Here is an 18596-nt window from a genome sequence, read left to right as displayed (position 1 = left end):
AAGATCCCACATGCCGCGGAGCGGCTGGGCCTGTGAGCCATGGCCGCTGAGCCTGTGCTCCGCAACGGGAGAGGCCACAACAGTGAGAGGCCCGCGTACTGCAAAAAAAAAAAAAAAAAAAAAGAATATATTTTGAGAATGGACTTTCTATCCATGAATTTTTTATCTACTTATAAATATAATTTATTTATATACATACTAATATGTCATGTTCATTGTAAAACAAAATATGGAAATTAATCAAGGACGATATAAACATGAATAGATGCTTCTTTTCTTCTCTTTGATCCTTTCCGAGCTCCCTCAGGCATGCATACATGCTACTTTGGAGGCCACTGATATAGAAGCAGAGACATTTATAAGTCTGTTAAAAGGTCAGATGAGAAGAGTCTGAATGAGAACGTAGCAGAAGAAATATAAAGGAAACATGGACCCAAAACACAGTGAGAAAGGAAAAGAAGAAGTCAAATATAAAACTGGTATTCCAGGATGAATTGCCTAGGAGATAGAAAAATGAAGGAGCTGGAAAGAAAAGTTCTGGTGTTTAGATTTAGAGCTAGATAGTTGGCTTCCTCCTTCTCTCCCTCCCTTCTACCCTCCTTCTCTTACTTTCTTTTCCCAGCTTTATTGTATAATTGGCAAGTAAAATTGTAAGATATTTAAAGTGTACAACACGGTGATTTGATATACATATACATTGTGAGTGAATTCCCTCTATCGAGTTAATTAACACATCCATATTTACCTTGTTTTTTTTAATAAAAACATTTAAGTTCTACTCTCTTAGCAAATTTCAAAGATTTCAGAGTTTTGTTTGCATTCTCATGTTTTAATTGAAGCTGAGAGGGTAAATGTGCTCTCTAAGAATTTATAAAAAGGATAAGAAAGGTGTAAAGGATAAAGGGCAGGTATGAAGGATAAAGCCCAGAGAATATGGAGGCAAAGAGAACTTGAATATTTATTCACTATCTGTTTTATACCAGTCAACAGTGCTTTTCCTGTTATATCTCATTAAGTGCTTATATCACTCATAAGAGGCAGTTGTTATTTTTTCCAGTTCCACAAATGAAGTAATTTAACATCAAAAAAGTTAAATAACTTGCTCACGTCAAGGGTCAGGGCCAAGATTTGAAATGCAGGCTTTCAGGCTAGTTCTAAGATAATTTGCCAGCTCTCCAGTAAAGGGAGCCTGAGAAGAGAAATAATGGGAGAAATAGAGTCAAAGTAATGTAATTTCATAGGAGATGAAAGTAAAGGAGGACATTTTTAGAAAAAAAATGGAGAAGTCAACCTTGATTGATGTATTCGTAATGAAAAAGTTGGGTTTAGTTTTAGCAGTGTTTCTCAACAGGTGGCAATTTTGTCCCCCAGGAGACATTTGGCAATGTGTGGACACATTTTTAGTTATCACCACTGAGAGGGATTTTTTTGGCTAATGGTGTGTAGTGGCTACAAGCCAGGGGTGCTGCTGAACATTCTACAATGCACTGGGCAGACCCCACGACAAAGAATTATTTGGCCTAAAATGTCAGTGGTACCAAGAACAAGAAACCCTTTGGTAGACTATATAGATTAAAATCCTGACTCATCTCATTAGCTTTGTGATTTTAAACAAATGATGTAACCTTTCTTGGGCTACTGTTACCATATTTGTAAACATGCATAACAGTACTTGCTAACTACTTCACAGAGTTTTGAGCAAGGTGTGAGATAATACGTGTGAAACCAATTGTAATATTAACTGAAAATCACATTAAAATGTTTACGGAGAATGAGAATTTTTAAAAACAATAAATTTGATTTGATGGTTGGATTGTTATCAGATGTAAAAATATATTTCAAGTGGTTGAAAAAGAAAGGCAGGTGGCAATGAGTAAAGGCTAAAGTTTCAGTAAACATGAGAACAGAGGGTGATCTCTCAAGGCTTTAATAGGATCAAGGAGACTTTATATATATAATACAAAAATATATAAACAAATACTATATATATAAATACTGTGTGTGTGTATATATATATATATATGTGTGTATATATATATTTAGAATCGGGGGAAGATGTGAGCCAATTTGTAGCTGAGGGATAGATTCACTAGTGGAAGAAAGATTGAAGATTCAAATGAGAGAGGTGCCAGTTGCTGAGGGCTTTGAAGAGGTAGCTCCTTGAGGAGGGCCTGGCCAAGGGAAGGAGGGCACATTTTCTCTGAGACAAGAAAAATGGAAGAGAAAACAGGTGGCAGTAAAGGTACATTTTTAGAGGTTGTTTTTGACAGGCGGTAAGGCAAGAAGCTGTGGAAAAATATTAATAGGAAGACCTTGCCATTCTTAGTAAATTTGAAGGCAAGATCATCTGTTCAGATTAAGGAAAGGAAACGGGGTAGATCTGAGGTTTTTGGAATGGAGAAGATTTGGAGTAGACAAATCTTGTGGGAATCATGTTTGAGGTTTAGTAGCAAATGGATGAATGGATTGCTGAAGAGCCATAAGAGCCCACGGGGCTTATTCAGCATGGATTTGTAGGGGACCCAGTTGCTATTATTTCATCACAATGGTTGGTAGATAATGGGAGGTCTAAGAGGAAGGAGGTAAGGAGATTGCAGTTTGCACTGAGAAACTCTGAGTTTGGGATTTTGAAAGTGTGGCCATTCAGATTGTTGCTTAGGTCCAAGGTTTGGTCATAATGGTCAGGTGGCTGAGGAGGCACTTAGATGTTCATAGTGGTCAGCATGTCGGAGGGTTTTCAGCATCAGGATATTAGGTGAACATGGACAGTAAAGTCTCCACGATCATCACCCAGAAATGTGCTGGAGAGAAATACTGAACAGACTGCTGAGGTTTCAGGTGGAAGAGGATCCTGGGTATTGATAAAGGTGGTAAGTGGATGGTGGGGACCTTCAGTAGAGGCAACTTCGCGTATTGGTGAAAGCGGACCAGTATTCTGGAAGCAGCACTGGGGAGCAAACAGGGAGAACATTTTCCTTCTCTCCTGGTGAGTGAAAGGGGGTAGAAATGGAGCTCTTTCCTCTGGAGAGTTCTGTGGAGAAGGTTGAGTGTGCGGAAAGGTGGGTCCAGTTACTGTGAACTTTTGGAAGAGATACTTTAAGGAAATTTTTAAGGCATAAGAGAGTTAAAGGACTCTTTAATAAGGGCTTCATGGAAGGGCAGAGCAGCCTGGACGGAAGGACAAGTAGTGGAGAATGGCAAAGGTTGAGTAGCTAATTGGATTAAGAATGAGGATATTTGAAAAGGTGGCTTGTGGAAGGAGTGTGGGCCCAGCACGGTGGATTAGGACATTAGTGGCAGGATGGAGGCATTTGTGAATGCCAGGGAGGCTGATGAATACAACGTAGTCTGACCCCAAGGGCCCAGATGATATGTCTGTGTGGTAGAGACACTAAGCTGCCCTGACTCCTGATAGGACCCCTTCAGCATCTCCTGGTGGAGTCATAAGTGGGTTAATAAGATATAGGCTTCAGTATATTGAATTCCTGGTGTTTTATATATACACACATATGCATATCCATATATCTTTATGGTGTTTGCCTGTGTGTGTGTGTGTATCCCTAGTCCAACCCTACTCCACCCTCATCTCTTTCCCCAACAGATAAAAATCAGACTTAGGAAGAAATTCTATTTGCCTAAAAATAGTAAGCTAGCAGTTTGTTCATTGAAATATTTGTATACAGTTTGATTCATATGAAGTAAATATGGCTATATTCATAGAGCAGAAAAATATTATTCACAGTAACAAGAACAAAGTATAACATGTCCCTAATAATGAATTCATTTTGCTTTGGTATATGCATTCTGCCCAGGTAGCCTATAAACACATAGATCATGTTGCAATTCAGATGTATCATTAAGGTAATAGTATTGGATAATTTGGTTATAAAAAATAGGATTAAATTATCTGTAACTTGTACAACACTGCCAGTTTAAAAATAAAAGTGTGGTTCACATAAAAATTGATTATTTCAATTCTATTCTCTTGTCTGCTGTGTTTGGTACATAGCATTTGAGCAGCTCCTTAAAGAATGGGAACAAACAAATGCCTTTTGAAGCAAAAGCACTAGATTCACTGAAAATAATTAGGCCTAAATTTTCAAAGATGACTGCAGTTGGTACAGCCATAGACATAGAGGCAACCATTATTCTCATATTCTCATGTACAAATTGGGCAATTGAGCATGCAAATTGAAAATTGAAAATGAGGCATGAATTGACAGTGTGTGTATAAGTGTGCGCCATGCTCCGTGAATATCTGTGTACTTCAGACGTTGGTTTTAATAAGACCAAGGCAAGTATGTGCAATTGGAGAGTCTGTTTTGTTTCTTAAACTCTTAAGATCCAAGGATTTTAAGTGATTATTTATTTGAAATACCTATCCATAATTGTTACTTACTCATTTTTTTGGCTACAACTTGGGAAAGTCAGGGATCACAAATAATATATTTGAAGGTTATGCCTATGATGCTTAAACATGTGGTTCTCTGATTTGGGCAATTAAGATAATAATATTAGCTTCTACAGTTATGTGAGCAGAATAGCTTAGTCAGAATTCAGCTTAGATTCAGTCTACACAAATATTAGGCTTTGTGTGTTTCAGAAAGATCAGAGATAGAAAAGGCTTACTGAGCCTTTACAATATCTGAATGCTAGTGCTTTCCTAAAATCATTTCATGGTGATATGTAATTTTTGTTTAAAGATAATTTGTGACATTTAAAAAAAACTGGTTTATATATATTTCCAAAATATATTTTTCTTTTATGAATTTTCTCTTGATTTAATTAAAATTCCTATATATGCATTAAAGATCTCATATTATTCTTTCAAAATGTTTGTTTTGTTCAAGATGCACCAAAATGTTATGGCTTTATAATATTTTTATTAGTAACTTAAACTTTATTTGAGTTTGTATACCTGATGTACAATATCTATTTTATTAATACAGCTTTCTGCTGGAAAAGTGAAATTAAAATTACTGAAGGAGCAGCTTCAAGGTAAACAGTTTACCATTGTATTATTAGATGCTGAAGGTATAATTTCTTTTTTTTACATTTGAATTACATAGAAAATTTAAGTGCTAGAACCGTTCATGCAGCATAAAGATTCTAAACCCCAAAATGGTGACTCTTTATCTTTGATACTCAAAATATACTTTATCTGTATTTTGGGGAGGTGTGTTTATTTTATGTCAAAAATCAACTTAGGATATGATCATAATAATAGTATTTTTGAAAAGTGAGGACTTTCATAGCATTGTTCCTTAAACTCTAGGAAGAAAATTTTAGCAGTATAAAATTATAGATTGAAATTTTACTCTGGGAAATTAAAAGAATATTGAAAGTTGCTTTATATTTTAATACATTATTTGAAAATAGCAAAAACCAAAAATAAAATTTGAATTTACAGTACTTCTAAAAGAAATAAGATTTTTAAAATAGAGGATAAACATTTAATTTGGATAGTTAAGATAATTTGATAGAACAAATTATAGAAATATATATAACATTTATTATAGAAGTTGTTCTGTGTGGGCTTTAGTTTGATCCAGAGATGGGGCAGAACACTATGGGAATTCTATCCAAAGCATAGTTTTTAACATTCTGTAATTTTACATGTCTAGTTCAACTGAGTTTACAGCAGAAAGGATATGGGTGGATATGTGTGGCCCTGTGGTCACAGTGGGTGGGAGGGGGACTGTGGGCTCCCTAGTCTACTGGGAAGATTAGACTTGGCTACATGTCATTCTTATTGGGCAACTAATATTTATATACTGTTTGAGAATTTAGAAATGTGCATAATTTCCTTTATCAATCAGAAAACTGAACATCGTATTTTAATGTGATTGGTCTTTTTTTTCCCTTTCAGAGCCAGTGAAAAAACCATCTAATTATAAAATGGCAAATTCTTCTGAATATGAAAAACCCAAGATAAAAGGGAAGGTTTGTGGGCAGTGTGAGAACAAAGCTGCTCTGCTAGTATGTACACTGGAGTAAGATCAGACTTTCACACGGGCTCATACACCTGTCCCGACTTAACCTGCTTGGTAGCCATGTCTTTTTCTTCATGATCATTACTAAGGGTGAAGTGTGCAGGCTGCCAGGAAAGGCCAATGCTACATGATGCCCTGAATCTCATCCTCTTATTCTTGTTTAAAGACACCACCTAACTTTTGTCCTCTCTCCCTTGGATCGTGCCTATCAGCACAAGAACATGCAGTATTTCTCGAACCAAAACTGGAACAGAAATTCTTCTTTGATCCCCACATCTCCCCCTGTACCCCTTTTAGTAACATTTCTAAAGAGTTGTCTACACTTGTTGTCATCACATTATCTCCTCCCATTGTCTCTCTCTCTCTTTTTTTTATTGAGGTATAATTTACCTACTGTGAAATGGACAAATCTTAAATGTATACACCCCCATCAAGATAATAGAATACCCCAGAAGGTTCCCTTGTGCCTTTTCCAATTAACTCCCACTACAAAACCAACTACTATTCTGATTTTTAGCAGCATACATGTAGTGGTGCTAAACCTATTGAAATTTATATAAATGGAATCGTATGGTATGTATTTTTCTGTGTAGGGCTTTGTTGTTTTTCTGTATTCTTGACCCCTTAACGTTGGAGTGCCACAGGGCTTAGTCCTCAGGCCTCTTCTCTAGTCTGTTTATACTTGTTCTTTAGGTAGTTTCATCTACTCTCTTGGCTTTAAAACCCATCTTTATTTTGATGGTTCCCAAATTTACATCTTTAACTCATATCTCTCCCCTGAACTTTCAACTCAGACTGCCTAATCAACACTTCTACTTGGATTTCTAACCAAAATCACTAATTTAGTGTGTTCAAAATTCAACTCTTAATATTTCCCCATCAAATTTTCTCCCTCCAAGGTCTCCTCATATCAATAAAGGTCAACTCAAACATTGCCTGTCCTAACAGCTCTTTATAAAATAGCAACAGCTGAGATGACTCTCTATAGTTTTGTGAAGCTGCCTCATTCATCTACATAACATTTATCACCCTTTAGTGTACGTTTATTTGTTTATTTTCCACTCACCCACAATGTAAATTTCATGAGAGTAGGGATTTACTTTTGTTCCCTGCTGTGTGCTTACCACCTTGAATTATGCCTGCAATTTAATAGGTACTCAGCAAATGTTTGTTAATGAGTCATTTCTTTAAAGCGTTTCTGTTATTGGAAACACTGTTATCATTGAAGCTAACTGAAAGGAAGATATCCAATATATTTTGCAATTAAAATATTATACATACCTAGGAAGCAGTTTTCCCCCAAAGAATTTGATTATAACTAATGTTTGTGGATCACTATAACTAATATTTATTAAATTTCAGAGAATTTAGTTATAATCACTTCTGGTTTAAGATTGTATTACTAGCCGTATTTCATGGCAGTTTTAACTGAGCTCAGAGAGTCAGAGTGCTTTAAGTCTAATAAAGCACTAATAATATTAAATGTAAAACCTTGGCTCTTGGTATAATGCTCTTACTTTTACATCATACATCATACTATTTTTCTCCTTACTTGATATGATGGTGGAATTTTAACAAGTTATACCTATCCAGAAAAGTTAAGAAAATATAAACAAACGCTAATATTCCTGAAGTTTGAAGTATGAAAGCTAAAAGGGTCTTATGGCAGAATTGAATTGTTGGATTCCACTGTTCATGATCTGAAAAAGTATTTGCATAGGAGCTATGAGTCAATATTTCTTATTAATCCTCTTCTATGTTGAGCACTTTTTAAAGACCATGGAATTCAAACAATATGGCATATGTAGATAAGATTTGACTTGGAAATAAAGGATCTGTTTTTCCAGAGAGAAGGAAAAGCAAGCAAAGGACATTCCTGGACAGTATAAATGGCACGTGCCTTGGCTGGAAAGCAGATGAGAGTGATGAAGTGTGCAGTGATTACAAAACTGATTTGCCTGAAAACTGTTGTAAATAGAAGTCAGGGTTTAGGCCCTAACCATTCTTAAAGAATTTACTAAGATTTTAAGAAAAGATGTTCTTTGATTTGAAATGAAAATAATATCCCATGATACTTGTTAAAAGCACAAAAATTATTTAAAAATTCAAGCTCGGTAGATGTAATGAACTCTATAGTGTTGAACTCTGGGGTTACCTTGCGTTCTTAGCTTCCATCATTCTAGATGGTCATGCTGACTGGATAATCAGAGTCAACCTTTCTATATCTTATGACAGGACCTTAATCAGGGAAAATTGTACAGGGATGGGAGGTAGGGAGTAAGAGCTTGCATTTTGGGGGTTTGAATCTCAACTTTACCTGTTGTTAGCTATGTAAACTTCAGCAAATGACTTAATTCTTTTGTTTCTGTCTTCTTTGTAAAATGGGACAAAACGGGTAACAGTGGTATAACGACCTCAGAGTTATTGAGGATAATGGTTAATGCATGTGAAGTGTTTAGCGTTGTGCCTAGCACATTGAGAAGAGATAGTAAATTGTATGCCTTTTGTTGTTGGCACATTTTATATATGTTGCATTCATATATGTTGGTGGTAAAAATAAAACCCCAAATTTGCAGATTTCTTATTTTTAAAAGAAATTCCAGTGGCTTTAGGCTGTTTCTACATAACAAAAGTGAAATGGATAGTTAAAAATTATATATTAATTTGGCAAATGTGGATAATTTAATTAAACTCAAATGGATTCTGAAGGCTTAGTGTAAGTGATCTAGCCTTGAACAAATTAAAAAGATATTTGCTAAAACAGCACTTTAGTACTCCATCGTCAAAGAAGCATCTGTGGTGGAATGGCGTCCTTATCCACATTTTTAGTATGTTCCTGCCAGTTATACAAACTACCTAAAAAGATTTTCCAGTTGGCGGTCATTTTCACCCAATTTAAATCCAAATATGCTTGTATAACAAAATATATAAGCTTACTCTGTGACTGCAGCTTTGATCTTCCAGTATAACATCTGTTTGGCTACTTTCATTGAAAGTCTATTGTTAGCAAATATTTGGCTTAGAATTATATGCTGAAACTGACTCTCAGTCCTCTATATTACATTGTAAAAATGGTGCCGAACATTTATGAGAAATTCATTAAAATATTAGCTGACATGTTGTAGAATACATTTTGAAGTCTACGTTAATACAATAATACTTCCATATGTGTATGTGAAATTATAGCTTTTAATTTTTCACTTAAAAGTTATGGATTTAGATAATATTTGTATCATCATTTCTCTAAGAGACTATAGCCCTTGAAACAGGAATTGAAAGGCTAGGATTAGTTCCCATACTAGGGATAGTATTTATTTTTCTTCCACTAAAATTATAAATCCAGTTCTGTGTAGCTATAATCACATTTGAAAAATACATTTGGATTTTGATAAATACCAGACCATGCAATCATTTGACATTTTGGATTTATTTTGTTGCAGATTTTATGAAGGTTTTCTAATAAATGATTAATACTGAAATTAATGGTCAATGATTATTAGTAATGTGGGTCTTGGGTAAGAGCTTAAGCTTTGAACCAGACTCTGGGGTTGAAATCCTGGCTCCATTAGCTGTATGACTGGACAAATTCTCAATCATTATGTTCCTTTGTTGCCTCATCTTCACAATGGAGGTACAATGGTCATGCTAACCTTATGGGGTTATTGTGAGAATTAAATGAGATGGAACATACAAAGCCCTTAGAACAATGAGTAAGTGCTCCCTGAATGTTGTGGATATTGTTATTGTTATTTGACCCTTCCTTTTTAGTTTCATTTTAGTTATATACAACTTCCTACTCTTTTAACCTATTTTTGGAGTGTTGTCCTAATCATTTCATATTTAATAAACATGGCTACATTATTGTAGGTAACTGCATCATCATGTGGGAACTTGCAATACAATTTTAAAAAATTAATGGACTCTTATTGGGTTTTATTTAATTTTTATTGAAGTATAGTTGAATTACAATGTTGTGTTAATTTCAGGTATACAGCAAAGTGATATATATATTATATATATTCTTTTTTTAAAAAATAATTAATTAATTTATTTTTGGCTGTGTTGGGTCTTCGTTTCTGTGCGAGGGCTTTCTCTAGTTGCGGCAAGTGGGGACCACTCTTCATCGCGGTGCGCGGGCCTCTCACTATCGCGGCCTCTACCGTTGCGGAGCACAGGCTCCAGACGCGCAGGCTCAGTAGTTGTGGCTCACGGGCCCAGTTGCTCCGCGGCATGTGGGATCTTCCCAGACCAGGGCTCGAACCCGTGTCCCCTGCATTGGCAGGCAGATTCTCAACCACTGCGCCACCAGGGAAGCCCTGTATATATATTCTTTTTCAGATTCTTTTCCCTTATAGGTTATAAAAAAAATATTGAGAATAGTTCTCTGTGCTATACAGTAGGTCCTTGTTGGTTATCTGTTTTATATATAGTAGTGTGTATCTGTTAATCCCAAACTCCTAATTTATACCCCCCTAAATTTAGTCTCCTTTTCTTCATCCAGTACACTCTAGTGCCTTCTTACTCCCTGTGTGGTCTGCACCCAGCAGCTGCATGGGCATCACCTGGGATCTTATTAGAATGCAGGATCTTGGGTCCCATTCCAGACTTCCCAAACCACGGTGTGCACTGTAAGGAAATCCCAGGAGATTTGTATGCATGGTACAGTTTGAGAAGTGTCGCTGAATTGCGCATCAGGTCACCAGTGACCCGTACAAGGCAGAAGAACCTGGTCTGTCTCTCCCCAGTCTGCCCCAGCTGCTTTATGCTTATTATACCCTGAGAGAGGGGAGAGGAAGGAGGGGGAGAAGGGTGGTGGGCACCCTAAAGGGAGAGGAAATGAAAGAGAGCTAAAGGGAGTGTGAGCTCCTTGGCACAGACTTTCTGACACTGTCTCTCCAGGCCTCATGCTTTCTTATTTGTACTACTGGATGTTCTCAACCTAGGCCAAACTCAAGAAAAGGGGGGCTACTAGCCATTTGCACTATTTTTTTTTATCATACTGTAAAGGGTGTTAGAGTGGCTGTACGTCTGCACAGTAGTAATTACTCTTGCAGTAAAAATTCCATTTCCTTTTCTCACTTTCACCCTTGCTTGGCACCATCATAGGTAGAGATATATCACATTTTCCAACTTATGCGCAAATTTAAAGAATGACATTTTAGCACCATAGAGAACTTGCAAGACAAATATACACTTGTCTGTAATCATTTCACCAGTCATAAACATTGCTGACATGTTGATGAAGATCCATCCAGTTTTTTTTCTTACACTTTTTTTCCTTTGAGGAATCTCCTAAGAATGCTTTTAAAACAACATTTTGAGAATCACCAGTGAAGTAGTGCCGTTCAAAGAAGACTGTGGGGAATTTTGGAGACAAATAGTATACACATCCTTTGCAACTAATTGTGTCATGTAAATCAATACAGAAAGATAAAAGAACTCATAATGAAATAGTTTTGACCCAGAGATATTGCTGTTAATTTTTACCAGGTTAAGAAGTTTGATCTGAGGTTGCCGTTTTTTTAGTGATTTATTCAGAAATTGTACATACGTACATGCACCTAACACATATATATAAAACCTACTTACAGCTATTATATTTATTTTGCTATGAGAATAGTTAAAGTTTATAAGTTAATTTTTCTCAAAGTTACATCTTAACTGAGACAAATGTTTTCCCGTTTCCTTGGGCTTCTCAGTTCGGCTGACATCTAGGTGTGTAATTGGAGAAGTAAAGATGAGAGCAATGAATCTTTTATGCAAGTATTTTCTCAAAGTCATATTTTATAAGATTGTATGATTTTTCCATATCTTTTAAGGTATGCCTTGAATGTGGAGAAGATTATTGTTCAGGATGCTTTGCTAAAATTCATCAAAAGGGGGCACTGAAACTCCATAGAACAACTCTTTTGCAGGTATGACTGTTTAAAACTCTTTACTTGTAGTGTATTTATAAAATGTTTCCACACAAAGACATATAAAACATGTTTAATTATCTAGAATTTAGGATGCTTTGCATTAATTTGTAAAATTCTATTATCTACAGTCTTTACATATAACTTAAAATTATTTTACTGAATGCTAATCTGGATTTTATTTTGCTGTTTAAACTGTGCTTTAATATAGCTCCTGGAACACTTAGCTTGATTAGAGTTTTTACATTACACATTCTATCTGTGAACTTGACATCTGAAAATTAGACAATATTTTTATCTATTGTGGTTTCAAATGAACACGATTTAAGTATTACTTCTATCTAGTTTATAAATAGAAATCTCTTGTTTTCTTCTCATGTTTATTTTTTTTAATTTGTCTTTTATTTGTCCTCCCCCACTATTTTTTATTTTTTTATTGATTTTATTTATTTATTTATTTATTTATTTTGTGGTACGCAGGCCTCTCACTGCTGTGGCCTCTCCCGCTGCGGAGCGCAGGCTCCAGACGCGCAGGCTCAGCGGCCATGGCTTACGGGCCCAGCCGCTCTGCGGCATGTGGGATCCTCCCGGACCGGGGCATGAACCCGCATCCCCTGCATTGGCAGGCGGACTCTCAACCGCTGTGCCACTAGGGAAGCCCCCCACTATTTTTTAAATACGCTTATCTCTCAGGTTTCTACTTTTCCTCCTACATATCACAAACTTTTATTTATCCTCATATAGTTGTTTTTTGAAATGCCTAAACTCAAACCCTGTCAGATGACTTTAAGATTCTAATACTTAAACAATAATTATGGTTAAATATTGATATAACATTATACCAGTTACGTTTGATGATGCATTGTTTTGTCATAGATTTCATTCATTGTGCAGGGTCAGTGCTAGGCAGTGACCCTACACAGATGAATAACACTAGGATCCTCCTCTTAAGGACCTGGAAGTAAAAGTGAGAGTCGAGTACCTTGTATAATGGATTGAAGGGTTAAATATTATCTTGTAAGTTTTAATATTGATACCTGTATTTAGAAAGGTCACTGGTAGACTTCAATCTTTACATGTTGCTTCAACATATATAAATATTGGTAGCTCTCACAGATGCTGATGACCCACGTCATGATAACCACAAAGCATAAAACTGACCTTACTTTTTTATCAGTATTTACCGAAGTCTGTTAACTTTTGAGTGGCTAGTCAGTGTTGAGAGCCTTCTGGCAGAAGTGATGGAGGGAAAACAAAAGGAAATCCACCAACTACTCCCCTGCCTCAGGAAGTATCCTAAGACTGGACAGTCACAGGAAATGAAAATTAATGTATACAAAAGTGAGTGTAATTGTTAATATGCAAATAGTATAGAATTTAACTAAAGGTACTCCACTGTAGGGGTAAGGAGTGTAATTTCCCACTGTGAATTCTTGTTAGAATTTTCCATTCAATGATTTATTCAGCACATTTTCTGAATTACCGCTCAGTGAGTTTAGGCACTGTGCTAGCTGGTGTGGAGGATACAAAGAAGAATCAGACATGGCTCCTTCCCTCAACTTCAGTATTTGACCTTCAAGATTTATCTAAGTCTGATTCTCTTTTCTCTCTCCCTTCCTTCCCCTTTCTCTTCCAGACCTCTGTCCCTTTCTGCTTCTCTCTCTCAGTCCTCCCCCACCCCCCACATTCAAATTCAAAACACAGTCAGACTTTGCCATGATATGGTTTATTGTAATCCAGAGGCAGATATGACATGGGTCAAATCATGCTTACTAAAAGTTATGTGACATAGCATATGTATAGTAAACATTGAGTATTTTTCTATTCCATGTTAATGTCATTAAAATGGATATATTAGATATCTTAACATAGAAGATGATTTTTGTAAATTATATTCTTATAAAATTCTAAATGTGGAATTGATGCTGAAGTGAGAGAATTAATACTAACTGAGTGTAAGCTTCATCTCATCCCAGCATCACATTTTCTAGTTTTGGTTGCAGGGGAGGAAAGGTTGGTAAGCCAGAAATAGCAGAATGGTATTTAAGTTCTAGTGAATTTCTAATTGTAGAAGATGCATTCATCTCTAGAAATTAACATAAATGGATTTCATAATATGTATACAAATCAAAGAACATAGCAAGTAATAATGAATCCTTGAGAGTTTTTTTCAAACACAGGGATTCTCTTATGTATATATTTTAAAGTTAAATAATGATAAATAGCTGTATATCTTCTATATTTATGTTACTCTTCTGGATTGCCCTCTAGTCTGTGGAGACCAAAGTTGCTACTTGGTGCTATCTTGACGATTTTCCTGGGAAGTTCATTGTCTGCTGGGGAAATCAGATTGTGAGGCTGACCCTTAGAAAAGAGCAAACAGAGACCACCTGTATTGGGAGCTAAACATACATGGTTACTACTCTCTTTGTATATAACATCATTTTATGTACCCAGATTGCTAAGTAATGAAATACTTTGAAGGAGCTATATTTTTTTAGGTAATTCAAGTAAATTTGAGCCTTTATTTTATTCAACTAAAATTTTAAAATTAAAAAAAGTTGTTTTTAAAGGAAGCTATTTCAGAATATATAACCTACTCCCTCCGATCTTAGTAAAGTGTACAGTGGACAGAGTCTCACTATATATTGGTGACTCCTGCCCATTATGTTGACCAGTAGCTGTTATAACAGTTAATAGGAGGTCTCAACTAGCTGATGTAATATGTGTCACTACACATTCATCCTCAGAGATTTGCTTTTCCGGTTAGTACTTTATTTTTGCTCCTCTATCATGGCCTTACCCATTCTCTGCCATCCCATCTTGAATTTAATCCATTGTCCCGTTAGCCAGCTGCCATTTTCTTATTATTTCTGTGCACTATTTAGCCCTTTTTTTTTTTCAGTCATCTTGCTTTTTTTCTTCTTGTTTCCATCATTGTTCCCTGTGCATTAAGGTAAGGTTCTTGATGCTTTTGTGTCTTGGCCTGATGGCCATTGTTCAGCAGCGAGTGGATACCTCTTTCTGTTTAGCCCTCATTAACCAGCCATAGCATTTTTAGTTTTCCACCACTTTGGTAACTGTCAAAGTCATGAGATTTTTTTTGTACACCTGTAACTTATATAATATTGTACAGCAACTGTATCTCAATTTTAAAAATATGCAAACTGTGAAGACAAAGAAAAAGAAGTCATGAGATTTTTTTTTGTTGACTGTTGAATTCATACCTAATCTGAGAAGTTAGAGCAGACATCTTATATCTGAATATTAAGCATTACTATATAAAAAGCAAGCATTCTAGGCTAATGACTGCTATACTTTATATTATTTAACCTATGTTGGCATTTCTGGTTATTATGAAGAATAGCTTATTTTGAGTGTTGTTAATCATTTCAGCCCCCAGCCTACATACCAGTGAGTCTTTACAAAGTTCACAGTCAGTAGGGACCATTTTGTCCTGGCATATTTTGTTTCACATAAGAGATAAATCCCTGAAAAATTGAAGACAAACTATTACCATTTCCATGTTGACTAACATAATTTCAAAGGGTCTTTTGTTTGATTTACGATTGATTAATACTTGGAAGTGATTTCAGCACAAGTTTTGTTTTTTTTTTTAACCTTCTCTAACCTCTGTGAAATAGTTAATTATCTGCGAAATGATGGGTAAATTCATGAGGGGAATTACCAAGGATGAAAATTCTACTTCTGTATTTAGAATGATTTTCAACACTAAGGGTTAAAACAAAAAGTTTTTTCACTTGGTAAGCCTCACATTGGTGAAAAATAAGGCCTCAATATATCAGGAATTCCTATTTCCTTTTAACAACAAAAGATCAAAGAAGAGACAAGGTTAATCAGAGATAAGGGAAAACGGGGAAAAACAAACAAAAGGCATTTCATTGTGAAGTGCGACATGCGCAAGGGGAGGCTGGATTAAGAAAATCATTAATAGATTCTGGTATATATATTTTCTTAATTAGAATGGAGATTTTCTTAACTGGAAAGGAGAGACCTTGGGAAGAGGGGTGGTTAGTAATGAGAGAAGAGATAACTGAGGTAGACTTTCTATGTTTTCTAATATGAGGCATCTATATGCAGCCTCTTCACTTTTTTAACTACGAAGTAAGGTATACCTACATAAATATGGATTATAAGTGGGAGTATTTGTTTGCTTGAACATACCTACAGGAAAATAATTACCAGGCAGAACCTCAGTTATCATAATACTATTTATGCTTTCCGACTTTGGTAGAAAAATGGTCGATTTTTTTTCTTTCATTTGACAATGACCAGTATCAGCTTTTAGGTTCACACTACCGTTATTCTGTTAATGTTCAGGATAATACAGTAATTTTAGGCCATAGCTGGTCCTTTGGATAATATCGTGGTTGCTTACTTGGATGATCCTAATGTACCCGTTTTAAATGCTGTGTACACACATAATGTAGATGCTATGTGTGCCACCCAGATCTTCCTCTTTAGAAATGAGACACTCACTACCCTAGCTGCCTGGAATGTTGCCTGCATTTGTATCATAGTTGAGCCTCTCCCCTGGAATTGCCTTTGCCCAAAGAGAACTGCCACCTCCAAGCCCACACTCCATCCCTGGAGGCAGCCAATCCTCTGGGCCAATATCTGGTCTATGTTAGGGTACAAATTCCCAGCTACCTCTTCTCAATTGGGGACAACTCCGATGGGCCATCACAGCTCCTCCCTTGGGATTGGCAGTTGCATCAAATTCAACTCTCTTCTTTGCCCAGTTCTGCTTCCTTCACTCGCCCACAGGTGTTCTTCTCAGAGAACTCCCCAGTAAAAGTCAGGCAGGCAAATCTCAGAATTGGTTTCTTGGCCAACCTGACTTGTGACAATATGTAATTCAGAATGAGATTACAGTATAGATAATTGTTGGCCAGTTTCAGAGTGTACTGCAATTTTTGAAGGGCAATATATAACATCTCTTTCTTCACTTTCCATGTTCTAAACCAATTGAGAAACAGGTATTAGAGTCAGAGGGTAGAAATCAAAATATCAGTTTTATTATCGATACAATCAGAATTGGTGGTTGTAGCATGGGTGTTCAGACAGATCAGCTTCCTGATATTTCCTGGAACTGAACTTTTTGCCCTCCCCCCTGCCCCAATGTTATAGACAGGGCAGGACCTACCCAGAAAAACTCCTTAATGGAGATCTAGACTAGAATACATCCCTCTCTGGACAGGTAGCCCTTGGAGAACCCAGAAAGGGCAGAGGTCAGCACACTCACTTTCTTCTCCCAAAGTCTCACAAATAAGATAGAAACGTAAGGATGGGGAGTAAATGTTCCCTCAAAAAGGAATTATCGTAAATTCACATGATTTTAGAGTCCAGGTAATGTCAATATCCTAAAAAATTTATAAATATTAGTGTTACACATAAGAAAAAATAAATATTTAAAATATATATAAACAACTGAGTATTGGCATGCTTTTCTTTCTTAAATATAAATAATTCTGTATGATTCAATATGATTATAACTTAGAACTTCTGTCAAAGGATTTTTGAAACTATATTGTTATTGAGTTTTTACTCTTTTATCTCTTCTGATAAATTTCATATCTTGTAAGGAGAGGAACTATTTCTGTCATGTTCATCACTGTATTCTTAGTGCTTAACATTGTACCTGGCATGTAAAAATCTCATTTTTGAATGAGTGAAAGCATGAATAAATCCTGAATGATATGATCAAGCTCGTGAAATAATTTAAAATTACATTTTAAATGGCAAAGTTTATTTCTCTTTAAATTTTCAAAACCAAAGATTGGACAATTAAAAGAATGTATGGTATGTTAATATGTTATGTTGGTGAAGGGTTAAGAAAAGCTTTTCCTCTTGTGTCTGAGAATTTGACCTTTAGTTAACTTAACTTTCTAGCTCTTTTCCTGGGAAACAGATAAAGGGCGTAATGTCACCTATGTTCCTAGACAACATATTCATGGTAAACGTGACTCCTCATTGGCAAATTGCGTCTAATGGGAGGACTATAAATACTTGGGGTAAGCCACAGCTCCCTGAACATGGCGAGCTTTGTAGCTGACACGTGGGCTGTGGGGCTCTGGAAACCTGCAGATGGGGATTGACTCTGGTGGGAAATAAAGCTTCTAAAACAGGTCTGTCCCTCATCTATCTGAGCTGTACTTCTGCGTGAACTATTGCAAGACTCCCAAGAATAACAACTGATGCCGTCTCATTGGTAAACTGTTGTTCCTGTTCTTATCCTTGTGAGCAGACTGTTGCTAAGAGTGGTTTACTGACAGCCTGGTGAGTCTGAAAGTTTAGTTTACCCAGGTAGACTCCTTGGAGGGCATTGCAATTAAGTCTTTGATTAACCAAAATTTCTAAAGACAGAATGATGGCTTACCCAAAAGATAGATCAAGAGCACTTATAGAGGCATCATAGACAAGAATTTTTTAAAAACAGTTTTATTAAGATATAACTCACATATTATATAACTTATCCATTTAAAGTTTATAATTCAATAGATTTTTGTACATTCACGGGTATGTGCAACTATCACCACAGTTAATTGTAGAACATTTTTATCACTTCAAAAAGAAATCCTGTACCATTTTGCTACTATTCCCAACCCCCCTACCATCCTCCCTGTAATCCCCTGGCAACGATTTATCTACTTTCTGTCTCTATGGA

The 18596-nt window shown here is 36.1% G+C and overlaps 1 protein-coding gene across 2 annotated transcripts in view; it reads left to right on the top strand.

The window, feature by feature from the left end:
• Positions 1-18596, top strand: part of ZBBX (zinc finger B-box domain containing) — a 105428-nt gene that overhangs the window by 8729 nt on the left and 78103 nt on the right. For both annotated transcript variants that reach the window (XM_060149219.1, XM_060149218.1), the window contains exons 4-6: positions 4950-4998; positions 5870-5979; positions 11813-11908. In XM_060149219.1, the coding sequence (XP_060005202.1) occupies positions 4950-4998; positions 5870-5979; positions 11813-11908 (255 nt within the window). The remainder of the gene's footprint in view (positions 1-4949; positions 4999-5869; positions 5980-11812; positions 11909-18596) is intronic.

This window comes from Lagenorhynchus albirostris, chromosome 5 (genome assembly GCF_949774975.1).
Source record: "Lagenorhynchus albirostris chromosome 5, mLagAlb1.1, whole genome shotgun sequence".
Classification (NCBI taxonomy): Eukaryota; Metazoa; Chordata; class Mammalia; order Artiodactyla; family Delphinidae; genus Lagenorhynchus; species Lagenorhynchus albirostris.
This window is presented reverse-complemented; position numbering and strand designations above follow the sequence as displayed.